General features: G+C 50.8%; 1 protein-coding gene across 3 annotated transcripts in view; it reads left to right on the top strand.

The window, feature by feature from the left end:
- Positions 1-21344, top strand: part of LOC123374875 (LIM domain-binding protein 3-like) — a 147738-nt gene that overhangs the window by 93199 nt on the left and 33195 nt on the right. For all 3 annotated transcript variants that reach the window (XM_045025257.1, XM_045025258.1, XM_045025259.1), the window contains one exon: positions 15340-15415. In XM_045025257.1, coding sequence (XP_044881192.1) covers positions 15340-15415 — 76 coding nt within the window. The remainder of the gene's footprint in view (positions 1-15339; positions 15416-21344) is intronic.

Raw genomic sequence — 21344 nt, 5'->3', positions numbered from 1 at the left:
ACAGCATTCAAATACATCCTAGCTAGTTCATTACGCATTGCGAGAGTAAAAATCTCCATTTTATGTTTGTCTCCCTAAATTCTTGAAGCGTTGTGCTGAAGGCAGCAGAGTTTTATTAATCTGAATGTTTCTGCCAGTATTTTAAAGGAGAGATTGATGTGTCATTGTGCTCTGATCAATAATGGATCAAGGAAATGTCTATTTGTGGGAGGGTGCAAAGGGGAGAAAGATTCCCTATTCCCACTCCCAAAGAGACACATTTTTAATTAAGTTAAAATGTAGTTCACTTCTAAATACCACTCTATTCAAATTAAATTAGTATAGGTAATCAGAAAAGCCATGTAAAACTTTTGTAATAAAACTAGAAGCCTAACAAAACTCCTAATTTGGATTTAAGTTTAAAGTTTAGCTTCAGATCAGATTCATGATGATGTCTAATCATAGGCCAATGCTTCAAGTAAACCTGGACTGATGTATGGTTGATGTATCCTTTTGTGTTAGAAACTAGATAAAACATGGTGGTTAGATGCAAAGTAATGAGAACCAAAGCGGAAGGGGTTTATATGATAATAGTGAAGCCACCAGGTTTTGCAACACTGTAGGAAATAAATACATGTATCAAGTGACAGTCTAGTTGGTGACTGAATGTTAAAGGTAGCTCATCTCAGACCTAATGTGATCTACATAATTCTTTTGGGAAAACTAGATGTAGAACTGGTGTAAGTTCACATAGCTTCAATGAAGTCAGTTCACATATGCCAGTTTACACCAGTTGAGGATCTGTCCCTAGAAGTTAAAAAATGAAAAAAAAGGAACATGATTCTTTAACTGTTGGAAATGTTACTGGGATGATGCTGTCTTTTCAAGGGTTACTTTCATTTCTGATAGAGACAGGGAGAGGAAGTGTTTGGAAATAGCTTGGGAATAAAGTAGGGCACAGAAAGGAATAAGAAGAGAGCAAGAGAGGGAACCATGGAGCTGGAAGATAGGCCTTTCTGGGGCTTCTTGACTAGGGATACCAAGTGTACTGCATCATGCATGATACCCTTTGTCATTTGTCAGCTTTTGCATGTCTCCCCCCAGCCCTCTTGGGCTGTTATGCAGAGATTCCCCTGCAGTTTCTTCTCTTGGCCATAGGGTTTTGCTGTGGTAGAGGGATTTCAGGTAGCTAAGCTGTCTCTCATCCTCAGCTCCTGCTGCTTGCCCTGCTGATCCAAGCCAGCATATAGGAGCTAAGAGGAGGTAGAGGCAGCAGCTATAGTTGATTGCATGAGGACCTTCCTGCCAAGATAGATGAGGAGGCCATATAGAAGGAATAAAGATGGTGGACAAAAGAAGGGGGTGGTAAGATAGAGACAGAAGAGAGGGTGAGGGATGCATGAGTAGCAGGAGAGGGAAATAGTTAAAGAGGGAACACACAAGGCAATGGGCTGATTGGGGAAAGGAATAGAAAGCCTAATGGGAACAAGAGCAGAATGGTGGGGAGGCTGCTTCAGTATTTCCTGATCCATATCGTCACTCAAAAATCTCCCAAGTTTACCCCAGCAGTTCCTCCCCTCTCAGGCTTTCCCAAGCTCCCTACAGCTTCCCATAACATCTCCCATCATGCAGGATGTTCTTGGCTCCCCCAGCATTCCCTCTTGTTTCTGAAATAAGGCAGGGAAAAGACATTCCCAAATGAGTCCATTTTTATATAGTTTTATTTGGCTGGCCTCTTTTGTGGACACAGTTTATGCATGAAAAATTTGTGCCCATATATCATGTGGGTGCAAACATTGACACTTGGAAGGATAACTGCCTGATTTGTAATCCAGCCAAATACATTATGATATAGACACATAATTTACAAATCAGATAGTTCTTCTTCGAGTGATTGCTCCTATGCATTCCAGTTAGGTGTGCGCGCCGTGCGTGCACGGCATCTCGGAACTTTTTTACCCTAGCAACTCCGGCGGGCCGGCTGGGCGCCCCCTGGAGTGGCGCCGCTATGGCGCTGAATATATACCCCAGCCGGCCCGTCCGCTCCTCAGTTCCTTCTTACCGCCCGTGACGGCCAGTTGGAACTGTGGAGTGCTCTCTGTCCTCCACTACCCTAGCTCTCGCTAAAGGTTTTTTGTATATAGTTAGTTCATAGTTCGAGTAGATAGTTGTTATAGTTAGTTAGTTAGGTTTAGTGTTAAGGTTAGGGGGGTTTCCCCTCCCTTTCCTCTCCCGGTGCGGGCTCATGCCCAAGGCACCGGGCTTTAAGCCCTGCGCAATCTGCCAGAGGTCTATGCCCATCGGGGACCCGCACGATGCCTGTCTTCGTTGCCTCGGCGAGGGTCATCGGACAGACAAGTGTCAGATCTGTTCTGCCTTCAAGCCGAGAACACGTAAGGAGCAGGACTATAGACTTAAGCAGCTCCTCATGGAGGCGTCGTTACAGCCCCCGGCACCGGCCGCGCCGGCACCGAGAGCCTCATCGGTGCAGAGCGCACCGGCTGCTCCGAGCCGTTCCGGCACCGCGGCGCCGCAGCCTCAGCCGGCGACCACGAAGACCCGGCACCGCTCCCTTTCGCCTGCTAGGAAGCGCAGGCTGGCGAAGGCGATCGCTACGTCCCGCGCTGAGGACTCAGCCAAGACTGTTGCGCCACCTGCCACTCCCGCGGTAGCCGTGCACCAGGCTGGCACCGGGCCGTTGACTCCGGCGCCGCAAGGGCCGTCGAGTCCGGCACCACCACGCTCCCCGGCACCGTCCGCGGTTGAGCCACGACTGCCGTCGACACCGGAGACATTCTCCGCGGCGCGTGAGCTGATACAGCTCGTAGAGGCACCGAGCCTCCGGCCCCCGGCACCGCCGGTGCGGGCTGTCGCGTCTGCAGGAAAACCGGCAATGATGATCCGGCCGCCCTCCGCGGACCGCTGGCACAGACGATGCTCCCGGTCCCGGTCACGCTCCCGGTCCCGACGAAGGTCGCCATCCCGCCGATCTCGCTCTCGGCACCGCTCGCCGTCCCGGTACCGGTCGCCATCCCGACACCGATCGGAGTCCCGGTACCGTTCGTCATCCCGGTACCGGTCGCACTCTCGGCACCGATCCAGGTCCCGATCGCCGTCGCGTCGGCACCGTCGGAGGTCTCAGTCCCGGCACTGTTCCCGGCACTGCGACTCCCGCAGCCACTCCCGGCACCGCAGATCCCACTCCCGGTCAAGCTCCCGGCACCGGTCGAGCTCCCGGCACCGCGGTGGCCGCCGGTCTCGGTCACTGTCCCGGTACCGAATGGACAGACACGGTTTTTCGGCACCGTCTGCGGACAGACTACCGCCTTTGGCGGTACAATCCGTCAGCGCCTCAGCACCTCCGTGGCCATCCCGCCCGTCATCGGTGGCCTCCGGTGCGGACAGCAACGCGCACTTGCCACCGACCCCTCACGGTGATCCTCAAGGGGCTCAAAAGTGGGGCTTCTGGGTTCCCTGGGCCCAGTATGAAGCGCAGGGGGTACCGTTTCCCCCGAGAGACTCGGCCTCCGAGCGCAGGGCCCCCGAGGCGACGGTTAGCCAGGCGGCCCCTTCACCTCGACGTGAGCCCTCCGTTCCGCCGGACCGCCGGTCCTCCATGCAGCACGACCCAGCCGAGGCGCAGTCAGCAGCCCCTGCGGAGGAGGCCGTCGTGCAGGGCTTGTCCTCATCGTCCTCCCCGGACGAGGCGGTGGCCGGTGCTTCGACCAAGGAGCCGCCGCCCATTGACCTGAAGGCCCACCAGGACCTGCTTCGCCGGGTGGCGACGGCCATGGATCTCCCAGTAGCGGAGGTCCAAGAGGACGAGGACCCTATTACCAACGTGGTTGGTGCGGACGCTCCCGTGCGGGTGGCGTTGCCCTTTGTGAAAACAATCCAAAAGAACGCCACCACGCTTTGGCAAACACCCGCTTCCATCCCTCCCACGGCCCGCGGGGTCGAGTGTAAATACTCAGTTCCCCCTACGGGCTATGAGTACCTTTATACCCACCCGACCCCGGACTCCTTGGTGGTGCAATCGGTTAACGACCGCGAGAGGCACGGTCAACCTGCCCCTGCGCCGAAGTCCAAGGACGCCCGGTGCATGGACCTACTAGGCCGCAAGGTCTACTCGGCGGGTGGCCTACAGATGCGTATTGCTAACCAGATGGTCCTCCTAGCCAGATACGTCTTTGATATCCTAACGTCCCTGGCGAAGTTCACGGAGCTCCTGCCGTCAGCCTCCCGCCAGGAGTTCACGGCGATGTTAGAGGAGGGAAGGAGATCATCTAGGTCCTCCATCACGGCCGCCCTCGACGCTGCGGACTCCGGAGCTCGGACCTTAGCCTCCGGCGTGTCGATGCGGCGCATCGCCTGGCTGCAGTCCTCCACCCTGCCACCGGAGGTGCAATATACACTGCAGGACCTGCCCTTCGACACGCAGGGTCTTTTTTCCGAAAAGACGGATTCCCGGATCCAGACCCTAAAGGACGGTCGCGTTGCCATCCGCACCCTAGGGATGCACACGCCGGCGACACAACGCAGGTCCTTCCGGCAGCAACCCTCCCGGCCCTTCTACCAGCAACGCTATCGGCCATACAATAGCCGGCGACCGGCTCAAAATCGCCGTCGTCCTTCCGGCAATCGGCATAGCCAGGGCCAGGCCTCTTCCAAGGCGCCTCAGGGGGCTAAGCAGGCCTTTTGATGGGACGCTCGAGGACGGCCCATCACTCTCCCTACCGGATCCTTCCCCTTTATTTTACAACCGCCTTTCCCATTTCTTTTCGGCGTGGTCCCAAATAACAAGGGACAGCTGGGTGCTTCAGACAGTCCAGTCAGGATACCGCCTTCAATTTATTTCTCCCCCGCCTTCCCACCCACCCTCCCAGTCCCTCTTCAGGGACCCCTCTCACGAGCAATTCCTCTGACAGGAGGTCCAGACTCTGTTGAGCGTGGGTGCCATAGAGGCAGTGCCTCAAGACAGGCGGGGCAGGGGATTCTACTCCCGTTATTTTCTCATCCCCAAAGCGAAAGGGGGGCTACGTCCTATCCTGGACCTTCGCGAGCTGAACAAGTTCCTGCTCAAGCCCAAGTTTCGCATGGTTACCTTGGGGACCATCATTCCCTCTCTGGATCCGGGAGACTGGTTTGCCGCCCTCAACATGAAGGACGCTTACTTCCATGTCGCGATTTATCCTCCTCACCGACGTTACCTCCGGTTTGTGGTCAATAACGCCCACTACCAGTTCGCCGTGTTGCCGTTCGGGCTCTCCACCGCACCGAGGGTGTTCACCAAATGCATGGCGGTGGTTGCCACAGCCCTCCGCCGTCGTCGGATACATGTCTACCCGTATCTCGACGACTGGCTGGTTCGCGGTCAGTCTCAACAGCTGGTGATGGGCCAGTTGACAGACATTCTGTCCCTCTTCCGACGGCTCGGGCTTCTCATCAACGCCGAGAAGCCCACTTTGGTTCCGTCACAGCGGGTGGAGTTCATTGGAGCGGTCCTCGACTCCGTGATAGCCCGAGCCTGCCTGCCACAATCTCGACATCAGACCATGGTCTCCATCATCCGGGACCTCGTCTCCTTCCCGACCACGACGGTGCGCTCCTGCCTCCGCCTCCTAGGCCACATGGCATCATGCACGTATGTCACCGCGTACGCGCGGCTCCACCTCCGCCCGTTCCAGTCTTGGCTCGTGTCGGTGTACCGACCGAATCGCGATCCCATCGATATGGTGGTCACAGTCTCCAGGCCGACCCTCGACTCCCTCAACTGGTGGCTAGACCCGCAGGTCGTCTGTGCGGGAGTCCCGTTCCATCCGCCTCGCCCGTCCGCCACGCTGACCACGGATGCCTCAGCGCTCGGTTGGGGGGCTCACCTGGGCGACCTTCACACCCAGGGTCTGTGGTTGCCGCAGGAGCTCGCTCTCCACATCAATGTACGCGAGCTGCGAGCGATCCGTCTGGCCTGTCGCACCTTCTGCACCCACCTGCAAGGCCGCTGTCTGACAGTGTTCACGGACAATACAACAGCAATGTTCTACGTGAACAAGCAGGGCGGAGCCCGCTCCTCCCTCCTCTGCAAGGAAGCGATGCTCCTGTGGGACTTCTGCGTGACCCACTCCATTCACCTGGAAGCGTCCTTTCTTCCAGGAGTGCAGAACACGCTGGCCGACCATCTCAGCAGGTCGTTCCTCTCCCACGAGTGGTCTCTCCGCCCCGACGTCGTACACACGATCTTCCAGAGGTGGGGGTTTCCCCAAGTAGACCTATTCGCGTCCAAGGAGAACAGGAAGTGTCACCTGTTTTGCTCGTTCCGGGGTCACTCGCCGGGCTCCCTGTCGGACGCCTTCCTGTATTCCTGGAAGGATCGCCTACTCTATGCCTTCCCTCCGTTCCCGCTCGTTCACCGAGTGCTTCAGAAGCTGCGGAGGGACAGAGCCACCGTCATTCTCGTAGCTCCGGCCTGGCCGAGGCAGCATTGGTACTCCCTGCTGCTCGAGCTCTCCGTTCGGGATCCCATCCCCCTTCCGTTGTGGCCGGACCTCATCACCCAGGACTTCGGCAGGCTCCGCCATCCGAGCCTGCAATCCCTTCATCTTACAGCTTGGTACCTGAGTGGTTGACCCACGCAGAGAGGGACTGCTTGGCGGCAGTATAGCAAGTCCTGCTGGAGAGCAGAAAGCCTTCCACTCGCTCCACCTATCTGGTGAAATGGAAGCGGTTTGCGCTCTGGTGTGACCAACGAGGCCTCAATCCCTTCGTAGTCCCGGTCCCTACTATCCTGGACTACCTCTGGTACCTTAAGGAGCAAGGTCTTGCGGTCTCCTCCTTGAGGGTTCACCTGGCAGCAGTGTCCGCTTTTCGTCCATCTGTGGAAGGTTGGTCCATCTTCTCCAACCAGATGGTTTCCCGCTTCCTTAAAGGCCTGGACGTCCGGCGTCCTGCTCCGACCTGGGATTTGAACCTCGTGTTGGCCAAGCTGATGGGTCCTCCCTTCGAGCCCTTGGCCACATGCTCCCTGCTCTACCTCTCCTGGAAGACGGCCTTCCTTGTCGCCATTACATCAGCGAGACGAGTTTCTGAGCTCCGCGCTCTAACGGTTGGTCCGCCATACACCGTCTTCCACGGGGACAAGGTGCAGCTTCGACCACATCCGGCCTTCCTCCCAAAGGTGGTGTCAGCCTTCCACCTCAACCAGGAGATTTTCCTCCCGGTGTTCTTCCCGAAGCCGCATGCCTCGCCTCGGGAGCAACAGCTGCACACCCTCGACGTCCGCAGGGCGCTCGCTTTCTACATTGAGCGGACTAAACCCTTCCGGCGTTCGCCCCAGCTGTTCGTAGCGGTTGCTGACCGCATGAAGGGCGAGCCGATATCCTCCCAGCGGATTTCCTCTTGGGTCACCGCGTGTATCCGGACCTGCTACGAGCTTGCTCGCGTGCCACCATGCCGCATCACCGCACATTCGACGAGGGCGCACGCCTCGTCGGCTGCCTTCCTGGCCCACGTTCCGATCCAGGACATCTGTCGAGCGGCCACCTGGTCTTCGGTCCATACCTTCACCTCCCACTACGCGTTGGTGCAACAGTCTCGAGACGACGCAGCCTTCGGCTCTGCGGTATTACACTCCGCCACGTCTCACTCCGACCCCACCGCCTAGGTAAGGCTTGGGAATCACCTAACTGGAATGCATAGGAGCAATCACTCGAAGAAGGAGAGACGGTTACTCACCGTAGTAACTGTTGTTCTTCGAGATGTGTTGCTCCTATCCATTCCAGACCCGCCCTCCTTCCCCACTGTCGGAGTAGCCGGCAAGAAGGAACTGAGGAGCGGACGGGCCGGCTGGGGTATATATTCAGCACCATAGCGGCGCCACTCCAGGGGGCGCCCAGCCAGCCCGCCGGAGTTGCTAGGGTAAAAAAGTTCCGAGATGCCGTGCATGCGCGGCGCGCACACCTAACTGGAATGGATAGGAGCAACACATCTCGAAGAACAACAGTTACAACAGTGAGTAACCGTCTCTTATCCACCCAAATGCCAATATTTGTATTCACAATGAGCTGCAGATGCAAATTGTTATTCCAGTGTTGAGTTTTATATTTTTATTGTAGGCACAGATGATACCCACAAACTGGTACTCTTGGTCCAGCTCAAAATTGACCTTGCTTATGTTTCAAATAATATATAATCTACTGTGAAATATTCAAAGAAATATGGAAGGATTTGCCTTTATGACCCCTCTTAAAGTCAGCAGGGCTTTTGTCACTAAAACTCCATGTGGTGCTTGAGAACTTTGACAATAGTGTCACTAGAATAAAACAAACTTTATGGTAAATCTTTAAAAAATACAAAGTTTCTATTTTTGGCAAAGCAAGTATATAGCTCTTAGTTCACTTTAAGGCTCTGCTGACAGATTATTGGTTTTAAGATTTATAAAATGGACAGTAGGGATCCTAAAATTTGACCTGTTCCTCTTCTCCCTCTCTTGTTTTTTCCCCAATAAAGCCATTGATATGTTTGTTTCAAAGCGAAGAATGTCAGAAGTCTAATTCTCCTCCCTCCACTGTTTTGCAGCCTGCCAGTGGTTGCATTTCAGTGGTGCGGTATGAGTGATTTATAAAGTACCTATCCTCTTAATATCTCAAGCACTAAGGAAATGTAAGTTACAATAAATACTTCCTATTTATGCTGAAAGATTCCCCAATGCTTTATAAGATAGTGTTCACACACAATGGAGTCAGGGAAAAAACATCTGTAAGAAAACCTGTTTCAATTTCAGCCTTCCAAAAGGTTAACAAAGAAAAAGCAACAGAGACACTGATTGTCAAAATTATGAAATATACAAGGACCATTTCCTTTTAAAGGTCAGCAAGGATCATGGTACATAGTAATGGAAAAGAGCTACTAGCTATTAGATTGTCACCATTCTGCAAATACAGTATCTTGCTCCCTGTGACAGTCTACACCCCTAGGGTCAGGGCAGCAGGGTCTAGCAGCCAGAGTCTATGGGGGTGGGGCACCCACCAAGGGGTGTAGCAGCCCTAGTTGGGGGCCAGGGCCCACCCAACTCCACCAGGCTCTGACCCAGGGCCCTAACAGAGGCATAGCAACTTGCCACTGACTCAGCAGGAGGGTCCTACCAAAACACACTGAGGTTTCCCGGGTACCACTCCATCACCCTCCCAAGGTCACTTCCTACCAGTATCTACATTGGGGTCTCCCACGAGACATCAGATTCTCTGTGGTCAGCTGGGCCAGTCACCTCCAGTGGCTCCTCCAGTTGCCAGGGTTCAGACGGGCCCAGTGAGGGGCTGTAGCTAGCACTCTGCAGAAGCTTCCCAGAGAAGGTCTTTCCTCTGCAGCCTCCAGCCCAGAATAAGCTGGGCTTCCTCCTTTTCTACTGCTAGAGCATTTGGAGCATGCCCAGTCCTGCCGGGAAGGCGGGACTTCTGTTGTCAATAATATGGGCTTAACCCTGTCTGGGCTAGTGCGGGGTAAGCAGACCCCACATCACATACCCCTTACAAAGGACGCACATTAAACGGACATATTATAGCCCTATCTTGCAATCCGTTCTTATGTGGGTAGTTTTTGCTAATACATTTGGTTCCCATGGAGTCCTTTATTCATAAAAGTATGGATTTCAGTGCTGTCTTGAAGAAGGTGAATATTTAATACTGTTTAGTAGTAGAGCTGCAGCAGCTGACGTCTGGTGCACTAAACTTTACCCCAGTGGTTGGTGGTTCTCAGGTAAAAGGGTGTGACTTTACATTTGCACACACAGTTACAGACTTAAGGGCTGGTCTACACTAAGGGGAAAAATCGATATAAGATACGCAACTTCAGCTACGTGAATAACGTAGCTGAAGTCGAAGTATCTTATATCGATAACTTACCCGTCCTCACGGCGCGGGATCGATCTCCGGGGCTCTCCATATCGACGCCGCCACCGCCGTTCGCGGTGGTGGAGTTCCGGAATCGATATAAGCGCGTTCGGGGATCGATATATCGCGTCTAGATGAGACGCGATATATCGATCCCTGAAAAATCGATCGCTACCCGCCGATACGGCGGGTAGTGTAGACGTAGCCTTAGACAAAAGATGAACAAAAAACTGCAAATATTTTTTTAATTCTCCTCCTGCATAAGAACATAAGAATGGCCATACTGGGTCAGACCAAAGGTCCATCCAGCCCAGTATCCTGTCTACCGCCAGTGGCCAATGCCAGGTGCCCCAGGGGGAGTGAACCTAACAGGTAATGATCAAGTGATCTCTCTCCTGCCGTCCATCACCACCCTCTGACAAACAGATGCTGGGGACACCATTCTTTACCCATTCTGGCTAATAGCCATTAATGGACTTAACCTCCATGAATTTATCCAGTTTTCTTTTAAACCCTGTTATAGTCCTAGCCTTCACAACCTCCTCAGGCAAGGAGTTCCACTCGTTGACTGTGCGCTATGTGAAGAAGAACTTCCTTTTATTTGTTTTAAACCTGCTGCCCATTCATTTCATTTGGTGGCTCCTAGTTCTTATATTATGGGAACAAGTAAATAACTTTTCCTCATTCACTTTCTCCGCATCATACATGATTTTATATACCTCTATCATATCCCCCCTTAGTCTCCTCTTTTCCAAGCTGAAAAGTCCTAGCCTCTTTAATCTCTCCTCAGATGGGACCCGTTCCAAACCCCTAATCATCTTAGTTGCCCTTCTCTGAACCTTTTCTAATGCCAGTATATCTTTTTTGAGATGACAAGACCACATCTGTATGCAGTATTCAAGATGTTGGCATACCATGGATTTATATAAGGGCAATAAGATATTCTCCATCTTATTCTCTATCCCCTTTTTAATGATTCCTAACATCCTGTTTGCTTTTTTGGCTGCCACTGCACACTCCGTGGATGTCTTCAGAGAACTATCCATGATGACTCCAAGATCTTTTTCCTGATTAGTTGTAGCTAAATTATCCCCCATCATATTGTATGTATAGTTGGGGTTATTTTTCCCAATGTGCATTACTTTACATTTATCCACATGAAATTTCATTTGCCATTTTGTTGCCCAATCACTTAGTTTTGTGAGATCTTTTTGAAGTTCTTCACAGTCTGCTTTGGTCTTAACTATGTTGAGCAGTTTAGTATCATCTGCAAACTTTGCCACCTCACCTTTTACCCATTTCTCCAGATCATTTATGAATAAGTTGAATATCAATGGTCCTAGGACTGACCCTTGGGGAACACCACTAGTTACCCCTCTCCAGCGGTGGCTCCAGGCACCAGCGCACCAAGCAGGTGCCTGGGGCGGCAAGCCGTGGGGGGCACCCTGCTGGTCGTTGTGAGGGCAGCAGTCAGGCTGCCTTCAGCGGCGTGGCTGCGGGAGGTCCACTGGTCCCGCGGATTTGGTAACAATTCGGTGGCGGGTACACCAAAGCCGCGGGACCGGCGGACCTCCTGCAGGCAAGCCGCCGAATCCGCAGGACCGGGGACCTACCGCAGGCGTGCTGCCAGTGATGAGCTGCCAAAATCGTAACAACCGGTTCCCTCCTCACCCCACGAGGGGTCATGACCCACCCCCCAGGACTCCTGCCCCATCCAAGCCCCCGCGTTCCTTGATGCCCCCACCCCCACCCCAGGGACCCCTGCCCCATCCACCCCCCTTCCCTGTACCCTGACTGCCCCCCGCCATCCAACCCCTCCTCTCATTCCTGATGGCCCCCGGAACCCCTGCCCCATCCAACCACCCCTTCTCTCTGTCCCCTGACTGCCCCTGGAACCCCTACCCCTGACTGCCTCCCACCACCCCATCCAACTCCTGATCCTTTCTGACTGCCCCACCGGGACCCTTGCCCCTATTCAATCCCCCTGTTCCCTGCCCGCTGATCCCCCCAACCCCTATCCACCCCCCCACCCCCGAACTCCACTGCCCTCTCTCCAACACCCCCTCCCTGCCCCCTTACCGCGCTGCCAGGACGTGGCTGATGGCACTACAGTCCGGCTGCAGCCGGAGCCAGGAGCCTGGGGACGTGGGGCCGGGACAGGAGTCGCGCGGCTGGAGCCCAGGGACGCGGGGATGGAGCCGGAGGGCCGCAGCCAGAGCCGGGAGCCCTGGGACGCGGGGCCGGGGCAAGAGTTGCGCGGCTGGAGCCCAGAGACGTGGGGCCGGAGGATGTGGCGGGAGCTGGGCGGCCGGAGCCGGGCGGCTGGCCAGCTGGAGCCGGGGAGGGCCGTGGCCAGAGCCGGAGGGCTGCAGCCAGAGCCACACAGCTGAAGCTGGAGCTGGAGCCGGGCAGCCAGGGCCGCCTCCGCGCCCGGACCCGTGCTGCCGGAGTCCGGCCACGTGGCACCACAGCAGGAGCTGGGCGGCTGGAGCCACGGGGCCAGGCCAGGCCAGAGTTGGGGGGCCGTGTCCGGAGCCAGGCATCTGGGTAGGTGGGGTCACGGCCACCGCCATGCCCGGACCCGCACTACCGGAGCCGGGCCGCGTCACACCACAGCAAGAGCCGGGTGGCCGGGGACGCGGGGCCGGGCAGGTCCGCAGGCCGGAGATGGGCAGGGCTGCGGCCAGAGATGGGCAGTCGGGGACGGGGGGACGGGCAGGGCCGCGGGCGGTCAGGGCTGGGGGGCCGGGCGGGGCCGCGGCCGGAGCCAGGCGGTAGGGGACGCGGGGCCGGGCGGGGACGCGGCCAGGGCCGGGCGGTCGGGGACGTGGGGACGGGCAGGGCCGTGGCCGGAGCCGGGCGGCCGGGGCCATGGCCAGAGACCGGCCGGGGCGCACGGCCCTCCTCGTTATGTCATGTGATGAAACCTCCAAGAACACGTCCAACCAAAATTGCATCCCTAGTTGTGAAGATGACATCACCCTGACTAATCTGGGAATCCTAAAAGACTTTTTTCAAAAATATAACTTAGTTGTTCACCTTCTACATTGATCTCTCAGTGATCTGTCTGTGGTCCCCACTTGATCCTGATGGCAGATGTGAAAGCAAAGGATAAATGATCCAGAGCTACTGAACTCATGTTTTCAGTGCATCTCATGGAGAGAAAAACTGCAAACATGTGACTCATTCTTTCTGTGTGCTTCTGTGATAGAACAAGTAAGGAGAAACACTGTGAATAAAATAATGTTGCCATTGATGGGGTAGACCTTAGACTTCAATACATAAGTGTACAGTGGCAATTTCTTCACTTTAAAAAATAGAACAAGTCATGAACATAATTACTAGGACTTGACTATCCAACAAGAGGGGTTTGAGGAAGAAAGTGCCTCTGAATTTAGATATTCCCTGAAGGACAGTGGCCCTCTGTGAACACATGAGTTTTCATTTCCGTTGAGGAACTTCACCTCTTCTATCCACCCCTCCAACTCCAACTATGCTAAATCCAGCAAGTCTTTGTGCTCTGTGATAAATGTCAAAGCTGTAGTTGTTGAGTGCAGAGTTATCTAGATACCTTTTTTTATTTTAAAGTGGTGCTGGTGCCTTTAAAACCTTGCGCAAAGTTAATGTGAAAAAAAAAGTCTCAGCTGGGCAGCATTATGAATGACAAATGCAGCATATAAGTAATGTGTGGAACAGATGATATCGCATATTAATGACATCCATTATGGTAAGGTGGCAACTAAAAGAGAATAAACGGTGAAAGTGATGGTGCAGTTTAATCAATGAATCCCTTTGCTACAATACAAATGTTTTCCAGAGGTGCCTCAAAGGGATGTGTGTGTGGTTTATGACTGCTTGCTGTATCTCTGCAATTGACATAAAATATTTGCACTGTTCACTGGGCCTGAAACAAACATTCGTAGTCCATATATGTGTACCAGATAAGATACTCAGTGGACAAGGGAGCACATAGTACTCCACGTGAGGACATAACGCTGATCTATATAATGGCAGTACAGTATTATCAGTATTATTTTTTATTCCATCTTTGGCACACTCCAGTATATTCTTTTATATTTTTGACCACTCCCTGTTCACTGAGCAGAAGATTTCACTGAGCTGTTCTATTCTATCCTATCTAGGTTCTTATACCATCCCTTTCTACATAGCATCTGAACACCTTCCAGCAATTCATTAAGTGGCATAATTAATGTCTGTTGAGTGTGGTTCATTTTCTCTGCCATGCTCTCTCTAGGGGGAGAATGTGTGTGTGCGTGTGCAGTGCAGAGTTTTATTTTGGTAGGGCTTTATTTTTAAATATATAAGATGCTCTGTGTTTGTTAGAGAAGGCAGGTCAAAGAAGTATGTCTTACAGATGGAGCAGAAGGTGGTGTGGTTTGTGATGGTCCTTAATTCGTCTGTCCATAATGAAGCCCACAGTCTCTCTCTGAAGAAGAGAGGAGGATTTGTAATATGGCATAAGAACATAAGAACAGCTATACTGGGTCAGACCAGTGGTCCATCTAGCCCAGTGTTCTGTCTTCTGACAGTGGCCAATGCCATGTGCTTCAGAGGGAATGAAGAGAAGAGCTAATCATCAAGTGATCCATCCCCTGTCGCCCATTCCCAGCTTCTGGCAAACAGAGGCTAGGGACATCATCTTGGCTGCCTATCTTGGCTAATAGTCATTGATGGACCTATCCTCCATGAATTTATCTAGTTCTTTTTTTAACCTTGTTATAGGTTGGCCTTCACAACATCCCCAGGCAAAGAGTTACACAGGTTGATTGTGCGTTGTCTGAAGAAGCACTACATTAATTTAAACTGTCAGTAACAAAAATCTGTTCAGGTACATGATGCCTAAGGTCAAAATTTACAAAAGTGTCCTATGATTTTGAGATGCCTCAAGTTTAGAATGTGCAGCTTAAGACACAGTGGACCTGATTATCAGAAGTGCTGAGCACTTCCAGCTTAGATTGACTTCAACTAGAGTTGTTGGTGCTCAGCGCCTAGACAATCAGGCTCCGTATATCTAGATCTAGGCACCCAAAAACTGAAGCTTCCCAAAGTCATCTCTCATGACACGTTTGAATATTTTGGCCTGTCAGCATTGCTAAAAATTAAAAGTTTAATTCAGATTTCCAAGATCTCTCTAAAGTAGGGTTGCCAACCCTTCAGGATTGTCCTGGAGTCTCCTGGAATTAAAATTTAATCTTTAATGAAAGATTATGCCCAGGAATACATCCAACCAAAATTGGCAATCCTACCCTAAAAGCAGGAGGGAAGATCTTGCTTATTGATGGAGACAGAATGTTGGTGGTTGACAAGAAGCTAGGCTGGATTCTACATATGGCTTTCACTCTGGATAAAAGATAATTTTTCAGTGCAATATAAAAGGTGTTTGAAAGGATCTAAAAAAATAAGATGCAAGGTTGTTCTCATTATTAATCTTTTTTTGGAATGTTTTGATCCCCAGATCTAAACGCCCAGCTCCAGTTCCAACAGCCACACCTAAAGTTGACTCTCCCAGGCCTGTAATTCCCCATCAGAAGGTATGTAACATATTATCTCTTTAGTGCTTCTTGTTATTTGACTCTAACATAAACATAAATTGGTATTCGGTCTAATCCTCTCCGAGCACCTGGAGCATTTCTGACTTTTTTTTTATTCTGTTCTCTTCTAAGCTGTAGGTAGCTAAGCCTATCAAAGCTTCCCAAAATATAAAGTCATTTCCCAAAGCATTTGAGGAAAAACCCCATTAGCATATCGCTCAGCTCAGCTAAAAAAATGATTAAAACTGACAACATGTTGACTTGGCTAGATTAGATGACATTAAGGCATTTTACAAGCTTGATAGGTAGCTGTGCCTTCTTGTCAGGTCAGTTATTAAATGTCACACCAAAAAATAGAGGATAATTTAATGTAAAGATGAACAATGAATGATGGGGAAAGTGGATGGCTCAAGTTCCATGGACTAAGTCCATCTCCTAGGATATAGATCCAAAAGCCATCACCACTGCTCAGAGGTGAAAGTAAGCTGGTACAGGCCGGTACGGAGGACCGGTAAGAAAAGGAGACTGAGGGAGAGAGAGAGAAGCCTGCTCCCTGCATAAGAATAGTTTAAACTCAGCTGTTCCCTGATGGTTCAGCCCCCAGGGTTAGGTTTCTGGCATCCTTGTTAATTTCACTCACAGTAGCTGGGGGGAGGGGGTCGAGGGGAGGGTGTGTTTGACCATGGCAGGGGCAGTCCTTTTCTGCCCCCGGGATGAGGGGATCTCTCCAATACTAATATACACAACAAATACAAGCATTTGGCTGCACAGCTTAAATCCAGAGCTAATAAAAGCAGGTGGAAGGGGAAAACTCACTGTCACATTGGTTTCTCGGCTCCTCCCTCCCCCTCCTCCAGCCAGGCTGCAGACAAGGCTCTGCATTCCTCCCCCGCCACCCCCAGCAGAGGATCTCCTCTAGGCTCTAGCTTCCAGTAGGGACACTGGCTGAGATGCCTGCTGCTGCTGCCTGCAAAAGAACAGTTTAAGCTCAGTTGTTCCCTGTGCAGTTCAGTGCCCAAAGTTAGGAGCCGTTTCTGGCATCCTTGTTAATTTCACTCCCAGTTGTTGTTGGGTGTGTGTGACCATGGCAGGGGCAGTTCTTTTCTGCCCCTGGGATGAGGGGATCTCCTAAACACAATCAAAATCAGGAACCATTTCCAAGTTCAAATCTATCCCATTCCCTCCCCAGCAGAGGATCATGGTTGTGATGTCCAAACTGCTTGCAGATCCTCTTTGAAATGTTACTGTTTAAAAAAAGCAACACAAAAAACTTGGAGAACATGGTGGAAAGATGTGTCATGATGATTAGGGTTTATTTTGGGCAAAGCAATTTTGCTAAAGCAGCTAAAGATTCACAGGGAAAGCAAATAGCCCCCATAGACAAAACCACAAAGGGATTGGAGGGGAAAACTGAATATTCAGGGAAATTATTGTTCCTCCTTTGAAAGAAATAGTAGTTTTCATTCCAATCCACCCTCTTTATATATTGATTTAAACACCTGAAATGTCCTTAGGATATCGGGTACAATCTCTGATCTCTTTTTGTTTTGTCCTGCCTGCAGAGTTCAGAGGCTGAAATTGACAAAACTTTCTCTAAATATCTTGTATATTTCATGAAGGCTATTCCAGTTGTCCTTCATTCACCCCTGACTTCCCCTCTCCCCCCCTTCCCCCCCCCCCGGCTCCCTCCCTGGCTGGCTGTGGTTTTTGCCTTGGTTACTTACTCCTTGGCAGACCCAGCCCAGCGGCACCTGCTGGCTCTCTGCAGGCAGCAGCCCACAGGGGCCCGTTGCTGGGGTCGCTGCTGGTCAGTGGCAGGCTGCAGGTGCATTGTTTGTGACACATTCATACACATACACATACATACAGTCAGAGGTGAAAGTAAGCCGGTCCGGTCTGGTCCGGCGTACTGGCAAGAGCCAGTATGTCGTGCTGGACCGCATCGACTTCCACAGCGGGGATTGAAAGGGCTCTGGGCTGCCCGCGGCTGCGGGCAGCCCTGAGCCCTTTCAATCCCGGCCATGGCCGAGATTGAAAGGGCTCAGAGCTCCCCGCCGCTGTGGGCAGCCCAGAGCCCTTTGAAATCCTGCCTGCAGCTGGGATTTAAAAGGCTCAGAGCTCCCCGCAGCTGCAGGCAGCCCACAGCCCTTTAAATCCCAGCCGCGGCTCCGGCGGCTGGGCTGGGGCGGGGATTTAAAGGCCCTGGGTCTCCCAGCCACAGCTGGTTCCCCAAGGCCTTTAAATCTTGAGACTCCATGCCCCCTCAGGACTCCTGCAGTACCGGTAAGTCCTGTAAGTTACTTTTACCCCTGCCACTGCTAGCATTCACTGTCTAGTTAGCAACGTGTCTGCATCAGAGGGGTAGCCGTGTTAGTCTGGTTCTGTAGAAGCAGCAAAGAATCCTGTGGCACCTTATAGACTAACAGACGTTTTGCAGCATGAGCTTTCGTGGGTGAATACCCACTTCTTCAGATGCAAGTGGTGGAAATTTCCTGGGGCAGGTATATATAAGCAAGCAAGAAGCAAGCTAGAGATAACGAGGTTAGATCAATCAGGGTGGATGAGGCCCTGTTCTAGCAGTTGAGGTGTGAAAACCAAGGGAGGAGAAACTGGTTCTGTAATTGGCAAGCCATTCACAGTCTTTGTTTAGTCCTGAGCTGATGGTGTCAAATTTGCAGATGAACTGGAGCTCAGCAGTTTCTCTTTGAAGTCTGGTCCTAAAGTTTTTTTGCTGTAGGATGGCCACCTTAAGATCTGCTATTGTGTGGCCAGGGAGGTTGAAGTGTTCTCCTACAGGTTTTTGTATATTGCCATTCCTAATGTCTGATTTGTGTCCATTTATCCTTTTCCTTAGAGACTGTCCAGTTTGGCCGATGTACATAGCAGAGGGGCATTGCTGGCATATGATGGCATATATTACATTGGTGGAAGTGCAGGTGAATGAACCGGTGATGTTGTGGCTGATCTGGTTTGGTCCTGTGATGGTGTTGCTGGTGTAGATATGTGGGCAGAGTTGGCATCGAGGTTTGTTGCATGGATTGGTTCCTGAGCTAGAGTTACTATGGTGCGGTGTGCAGTTGCTGGTGAGAATATGCTTCAGGTTGGCAGGTTGTCTGTGGGCGAGAACTGGTCTGCCACCCAAGGCCTGTGAAAGTGTGGGATCATTGTCCAGGATGGGTTGTAGATCCCTGATGATGCGTTGTAGGGGTTTTAGCTGGGGACTGTATGTGATGGCCAGAGGAGTCCTGTTGGTTTCTTTCTTGGGTTTGTCTTCCAGTAGGAGGCTTCTGGGTACACGTCTGGCTCTGTTGATCTGTTTCCTTATTTCCTCGTGTGGGTACTGTAGTCTTGAGAATGCTTGGTGGAGATTTTCTAGGTGTTGGTCTCTGTCTGCGGGGTTAGAGCAGATACGGTTGTACCTCAGTGCTTGGCTGTAGACAATGGATCTTGTGGTGTGTCCGGGATGGAAGCTGGAGGCATGAAGGTAGGCATAGCGGTCGGTAGGTTTTCGGTATAGGGTGGTGTTGATGTGACCATCACTTATTTGCACCGTGGTGTCTAGGAAGTGGACCTCCCGTGTAGATTGGTCCAGGCTGAGGTTGATGGAGGGGTGGAAGCTGTTGAAATCGTGGTGGAATTTTTCCAGAGTCTCCTTCCCATGGGTCCAGATGATGAAGATGTCATCGATGTAGCGTAGGTAGAGAAGGGGCGTGAGTGGACGGGAGCTGAGGAAGCGTTGTTCCAGGTCGGCCATAAAAATATTGGCATATTGTGGGGCCATGCGGGTGCCCATAGCGGTGCCACTGATCTGGAGATATATATTGTCAGCAAATTTGAAATAGTTGTGTGTGAGGATAAAGCCACAGAGCTCAGCAACCAGGTGTGCTGTGGCATCATCAGGGATACGTGTCTGCAGTCTCTGTAGATTGCCTAAGCACAGACATTTAGTTTCTAGGTACATGTCACCTTAAAACTGAACATTCTGTAGGTGAGGGAGTAGGTTAGATGTAGGATTATTTCTGGTGTTTGCTAAGGGTCTTTCAAAGAGCTGGGATGTGGGTCCTATCCCATTTCCAAGTGTGCTAAAAGGTTTCTCACAGCTGTGGGTCAGGTTGGCTAGATCTCTTGTCAGGGAGTATGATGTGTGATTAGTAGCAACTAGGAGTGGAAATGATGTTGTTGAGGTCGCATTTCTGGCAGGGTGCTTGTCCAGGTATTCTGGGAGACTTGGACAGTTGGGATGGGAATGACGATGCATGTCTTAAAGCAAGGCGACTAGGGGTCAGATGTATATCCAGAGGTTGTGAGGGAGTTCAGTCTCTCTCATGTTGGGCTAGGAGGATTACAGTAGATGCATGCCAGGTGACATGTGGTTCATGTAGAGGGAAATTGTCAATGAGTTCAGTATCTGAAATGAGTCCTCTTTAATGGTGTATTGGGAGGGGATTATGGTTGGAGTATGAATGTCTTGAATTACTAAAGCAAAGATCTCAAATATGGTATAAAAAAAATCTTACTGATGTAAACTAGTATTTCATGTATGTTGAGGTAAGGTATGTTACAGTAAATATATTGTTAAAATAAAGTTTTGTTTAAAATAAAACTTGTTACTTTTTAAATGGGACACAGAGGTAGGTCTCTAGTTCCAGTTGATCTGATGGCTACTGCAGTGGTCCATATGAAATTAGTTTGATTTCATTTCAGCTCCCAAAGAGCAAGTGGCTACATGATAAAACCATCATTGCCAAGCTGTCCTCTTACCCGGAGGGGTAGTCTTTCCGGGTCAGGGATAATGCATGCAGCTAAGGACTCTTGCATGTGCAGACGAGTTCAGTGGCTGATATAAACCATACACATTATTTCTGCTGACCCAATTGTAATTCCTGCTAATTTGCAAGCATGTATTTCTTTTCAACTTCTATCAGCAGCTGATTATATTTTATATAAGAACTCATATGAGGTGCAACTTCAGCCTATTGAAAGGCACAATCAATGTTTTTTCAGTTTGGTAGGAATGCTCCCGCATCCCTAGTGGAGCCCATTGTCTCCTCATTTTCTTCAGCTAATTCTGTGTTTTGAGCTGATGCTTTTTGTGTGAATGTCTGTGATACATGAGATCAACTGGGCTCCAGGGCTGCTGGAGGGAATGAATATTTGATTGGGGCACAGTTTACACTTTTTGCTTACCAAACAACTCAAAACAAGATTAATCATTTGCGAGTTAAATGAAGCTGTTTGCACAGCTCTAGGCATGAAATATTGAAAGAATAGAAGGATATATCCAAGACTGAGAACATTTGTGATTAGAAGTCATTCAAAATGGAGGAAAAAGAGATGGGGACTCTTCCAGAGAATTGAACTAAAGGTTCATAAATGCTCTGTGTTCATGCAACACTAGAGTTCATAGTTAAGCATCTACAAGTGAGGAAGTATGAAATTTAAGGGTCAACACACAGCCTTAACTCTGTCCTTTTGCATATAGGCATTATGATATAGTGTTTATTTATATGATCATATTATGTACTATTTATGAAATATGCTATAAAATTATTACAGTAATTAATATGTCTATTATGGTAGCTCTCAGAGTTCCAGTCAGAACTGAGCCTCCTTGTGCTTATGAATAGTATATTCTACAACACTGTGAACTTGTATGTAAAATAACCAGCAATCATAGTTGGAGGAAGGATGGTCTTGTTGAATAAGGCACAGAACAGGAGATTTGTGTTTTATTCCTGATTGTGCCACAGACTGCTTGTGTGACCCTGGACAAGTCACTTAATTTCTCTGTGCCTCAGTTCACCTGTCTGTGACGTGGTGATAGTAACAACTAGCTTCTTAATATGGGTGTTGTAAGGCTAAATTAATTAATGAATGATTCTAAAAACTCGAAATCATGCTTGTAGACATTCAAAGAATTGGTATAATA

Source organism: Mauremys mutica, chromosome 7, assembly GCF_020497125.1.
Source record: "Mauremys mutica isolate MM-2020 ecotype Southern chromosome 7, ASM2049712v1, whole genome shotgun sequence".
In the NCBI taxonomy this organism is placed as follows: domain Eukaryota; kingdom Metazoa; phylum Chordata; order Testudines; family Geoemydidae; genus Mauremys; species Mauremys mutica.
This window is presented reverse-complemented; position numbering and strand designations above follow the sequence as displayed.